General features: G+C 30.9%; 1 protein-coding gene across 4 annotated transcripts; it reads right to left on the reverse strand.

Annotated features, from left to right (window-relative positions):
- Nucleotides 1–432: 432 nt before the first annotated feature.
- Nucleotides 433–3,563, reverse strand: LOC106470971 (ribosome maturation protein SBDS-like). 4 transcript variants are annotated; one of them, XM_022399616.1, is made up of 4 exons: nucleotides 3,356–3,492; nucleotides 2,494–2,642; nucleotides 1,456–1,585; nucleotides 433–838 (listed from the first exon to the last, which is right to left on the reverse strand). In XM_022399616.1, the coding sequence occupies exons 2-4, from the start codon at nucleotides 2,619–2,621 to the stop codon at nucleotides 617–619; spliced, it is 480 nt and encodes a 159-aa protein (XP_022255324.1). In that variant the 5' UTR covers nucleotides 2,622–2,642; nucleotides 3,356–3,492; the 3' UTR covers nucleotides 433–616. The 4 variants fall into 4 exon arrangements, with proteins under 4 accessions (XP_022255324.1, XP_022255322.1, XP_022255323.1 ...); XM_022399614.1 differs by lacking the exon at nucleotides 3,356–3,492 and adding an exon at nucleotides 3,503–3,563 and having other exon boundaries at nucleotides 435–838; nucleotides 2,494–2,676; XM_022399615.1 differs by lacking the exon at nucleotides 3,356–3,492 and adding an exon at nucleotides 3,499–3,537 and having other exon boundaries at nucleotides 435–838; nucleotides 2,494–2,676.
- Between the last annotated feature and the right edge of the window lie 749 nt (nucleotides 3,564–4,312).

The raw sequence follows: 4,312 nt of genomic DNA on the forward strand, positions 1-4,312 counted from the left end.
CGCAACTTGACATATGATAACATGAGGAAGGCCATGTGTGGGGAGCACCCCCCCCCCATCTAATTCCCTGTTGAGGGAATTCTTCAAAACAGTATGTCTTTCTTTTTAGTACAGTACCTTTATGTATTTATATCGCAAGTTAAAAGGCAACATGCAACTCGGAATGAACAACTGAAACTTCTAAAATCAAACTAATTGTCATTAGCACAATCTTAAATCAATCAGCAACGATTTAAAAATTGACAACTTCACCTCCCTCCCTCCTCGGTGGAAAGGTCTGGATTCGACATTGGTTATGATGCAATCAAATATATTCTGGAGCTTATTATAATCAATTTACATGAAATAAAAGAGTAAAAGCTGGGTAAAAAAAAAATAATCAACTCAAGTCTGTTTCAATTTATTCAAAATTTTAATTGAGATTTAAGTTAGACACTTTTCTTAAACATTTCAGCCAGGGTATTATTCAGAACTGTAACTGTCAGTTAAAACTTATGTAAGCCTAGAAAAACAGGCATTAAGGTTTGAAGCAACGGTTCTCACTTGCTCGAAAGAGATACACATAATCTTCCACATAGAACAATGAAAAATATACAATGTACTCATACCTTCTAAATTAATGGCTCTTTACACAAACCTGTTGTTTCGTGCTCTTGCTCGGCTTAACTGAGAAATGCATCTCCTTCATGGACTTCTCAATAATGCTTACAGGATAAGGTCTTTTAGTCTCAGGATTAACACATTTGTCTGACACTATTGTAGCAATGTCTTTAAACATGGATTCCAATTGAGCATGCCTCTCTTTCTCTGACACCTGCAGCTCGCCTTTAGCTAAGATCTAGAGACATATCAATAAACTAGTTTCAAAACTTTATTATAGAACTAAGCAAAGCTTGATATTCATGTTTGGTTTTCTTTAAAAGCTCGTACTCAGTGAGATTTGCTATTAATCATATGATAACCACTATATTTAAATATTGCACAAATACTTTATTATGTATAGAAAATCTACGATGTAGCTAACCAAATTAAACCAGATGATTTATATATATATATATAGACCCACACATGCATATATAAATAAAATCCATGACAATTACATGAAGATATCTTGTGAAAAACCAAAAATTCAGTAGAAATTGTGTACTATAGTCACATGAGCACACTTAACCAATCAGAGAAATTATCAGTACCCGCCCCCCCAGTGATACAGAGATATGTCTGAGGACTTGCAATGCTATAAATCGGGCTTCGATATCTGTGGTGAGAAGAGCACAGACAGTTCATTGTGAAGCTGTGTGCTTAACTATAAACAAACAAACATCGAAGAACCATATAGCCCTAAAAATTCACTTATATCTATATATTTCTTCGATGTTCTGAAAAGAGAGCAGAGAGAGAGAGAAAAAAATTGTTTCACTTTATTAAGCTTGTTCTAATTAATAATAAACATACCTCTTTACATATTTCAGTCTGATCTTCAGTTTTGAAACACTTAATTAGATCTTCTTTTTTTGCAACTTGCCCTTTTGAAACATTGGTGAAAATGCTGTTAGTCTGCAAAACTTCATCTAAATCTTTCTCTCTGTAAAGATTCCAATTTTGCAAATAAATATTAAAAATATATACGTTTTTCACAAGGATTTAGTTTGGAAATTACAGAAATGATTTATCGTCTTTTAAGATGCATTTCTCGAACCATGTTAATTTGAATTTTTTTTTTAAACTTTAATTTATTACACAATTATTATTCCATAGTAAGAAAAATAGTTTATCACACGATAACACAATAACTCAAAAGTGTTAAATACATGCACAAGATGTGTTACATAGCAGTGAGCATTTTCTGTTATGACAGACTAGTTCCACCAAATGTTAAGTGCATAAATTTTTTTGTGTATGCGTGTATCACTTTATATTGGAAATGTATAACCGTTAAGTAATCTTCGTGACGTGTAATACAATATTGACTTTTATGATATTGTTTCAGCCATATAATTCAACTTTCAAGCATTCCCTAATAACTCTGCAATTATTCCAATTTCACTCAAGAATAATAACCAAGTGATGTAAATACAATAAATAAATAATTATATATATTTTACAATTAGAAGTATAGATATTACAACATTACTTGCAACACAAGGAGAGGTGACATATACTGTCTCAAATTTAAAACTATCTCAAAACAATGAAGCTTTCAAAAAGTATTTTAAACAATTTCTTAAAAACTGTCCCCTGCTGATTTTGAAATATACCTTAATAGATAAAATAAAATAAAGATCATTTTTAAAAGTTAAAACCAAGTTCATTTTTTTAATTCTATTCAGTATAAGCACATTTTGAAGGAACTGGTTTCATAAAAATAAGCTAATTTTCAGTGTGAGATTGCCCTAGCTTTATTTGTATATCTATGTTCACACACACAAACTAACTATTCATAGATATGGAAATACTGTTTCTCTTTCATTTATTTTTTATTAGATAACTTACACGTTATTTCTCCATGATAAAACCTTGTTCTTGTAGCATGCTATTTCAAATCTCTTTCCTCCTTTTTTCATTCGAACAACGGCAACATTTGTTAGTCTTATTTGATTTGTTGGTGTGAAAATTGACATTTTTATAAAAGACAATATAGACTGGTAGGAGACATAAAACAGTCTTTGATGGACTCTAAGAGCAAAAGGTTAATGTAAGTTTATGTACACAATCTGAAAATTTAATATCCAATTAAAACTGGTCCATAACTCAAGCAAAGTGATTAAAGAAAATAATATCTTTATTAAACTAACAATAATATACATTATGAATTGAATGAAATTGCCACTTTATCGATTATCAATGGCTGAATCAATTTTACCCTCACAGTATTATTGTTAGTGTTCATTTACTACTTATAACTTATAATGTAAGTAGAATTCTGCTAGTGCTACTGTTACAAGTGTTACACCAAAAATATATAGAGAAACGTACTTTCCAGAAGTTGTAAGAAATAGCTCGATTGAACAGGTATAATTTAAAAAATTAAATCTCTGCCAATACGAAGTTTTATTTTTTTAATTAATTTTGACTTCTGTAACCCACAAAGAAATCATGATAATATTAATAATAACTATTAAATAATTTATTACTACGTTTAGCCAAACATCTTAGCAATAATACCGAAAGTTTTAACTGTAAGTGTAACAGTGTAAGACATATACACTGATTGAGACGAACACTAGTAACAGTAACACTTAACTGTAACTTGTATTTGTAAGTGGTTATAACACAGTAGGTTTACAGTTACACTTTACTAAAAAAAATTACTGTTTTAAGTGTTTACAATTTACACTTAAGTTACAAAACTTACACTATGTAAATCTACACTACTGATTGCAGTGTTATTATAACACACTTAGAGAAGAACCAAATGGATAAGTTGAATTGGTGATGTACAAAGTTAAACGCCTCACATAAACAAAAGTACAACAAATAAACATCAATCGTTCTTACATACGTTATAAAATTTATTACGCACTTGCATCACTATTGGGTAAGTGTTAAACTTTATATATAAAAATAACGACCTCTGTCGGTAAGAAAGTTGTATAGCGAAGTTATCATAAGTTTGAATTACTCCATATTAATTTCAAAAATAATGACTTACTATACACATATACAAAATTTAAAATGAATTAATAGCTGGTGATAAGACGACAAAAAATAAAAAATAGAAAAATGCTCGTCAGTAAACTTTTATCTTCACATTCATTTTCCTGATTTCCATGATATTTTGCCTCCCTCATGACAAGTCCAAATTGCCACTCTAATTGTAGACGTAAGCTGAGGGGGGGGGGCATACCTCCTTAGCTTTGTCTTTGGGAAATTCACTTCTAACAAGTTTAATTCACTTTTAACTGTGCCCCCCTCCCTCTCACACACACATCAACATTTGCTCCCGGCTTATATGAATAACATATCAAAACACCTTGCCCTTGGCCATCCTCGTGGTCTTTAACTGCATTTGCGAGTGCAAATAGCGCCTAAAATTAAACTCCTCTGGGAGGATTATATTACAGAACTTAAGTTGTGAAGTTCTCCTATTTTGTGGTTATAAAAACATATTAGGCCTTTGGAAGAATGGATACTTACAATTTTGAACCATATTTGTAAAGCAACGGAAGACGTGATTCCAGCAGATAAAAAAAATACTCCATGACTGTAGACTATCGGTCATACACCGGAAGTAACACAGATGTTTATCTATATAAATAAAAATGTAAATGTTCGTTTGTTCAAAATCTTAAATCTCCGAAAGTTCTTCACC

The sequence above is a fragment of the Limulus polyphemus genome, unplaced genomic scaffold, assembly GCF_000517525.1.
Source record: "Limulus polyphemus unplaced genomic scaffold, Limulus_polyphemus-2.1.2 Scaffold4328, whole genome shotgun sequence".
In the NCBI taxonomy this organism is placed as follows: Eukaryota; Metazoa; Arthropoda; class Merostomata; order Xiphosura; family Limulidae; genus Limulus; species Limulus polyphemus.

Coding starts and splice junctions, on each gene's coding strand:
- LOC106470971 (XM_022399616.1), bottom strand. CDS start 2,621: ATGTCAATTTTCACACCAACAAATCAAATAAGACTAACAAATGTTGCC. Junction 1,586..2,493: donor TTATCATGGAGAAATAACGT/GTAAGTTATCTA, acceptor GAATCTTTACAG/AGAGAAAGATTTAGATGAAG. Junction 839..1,455: donor AGACTGAAATATGTAAAGAG/GTATGTTTATTA, acceptor ATATGTCTCTAG/ATCTTAGCTAAAGGCGAGCT.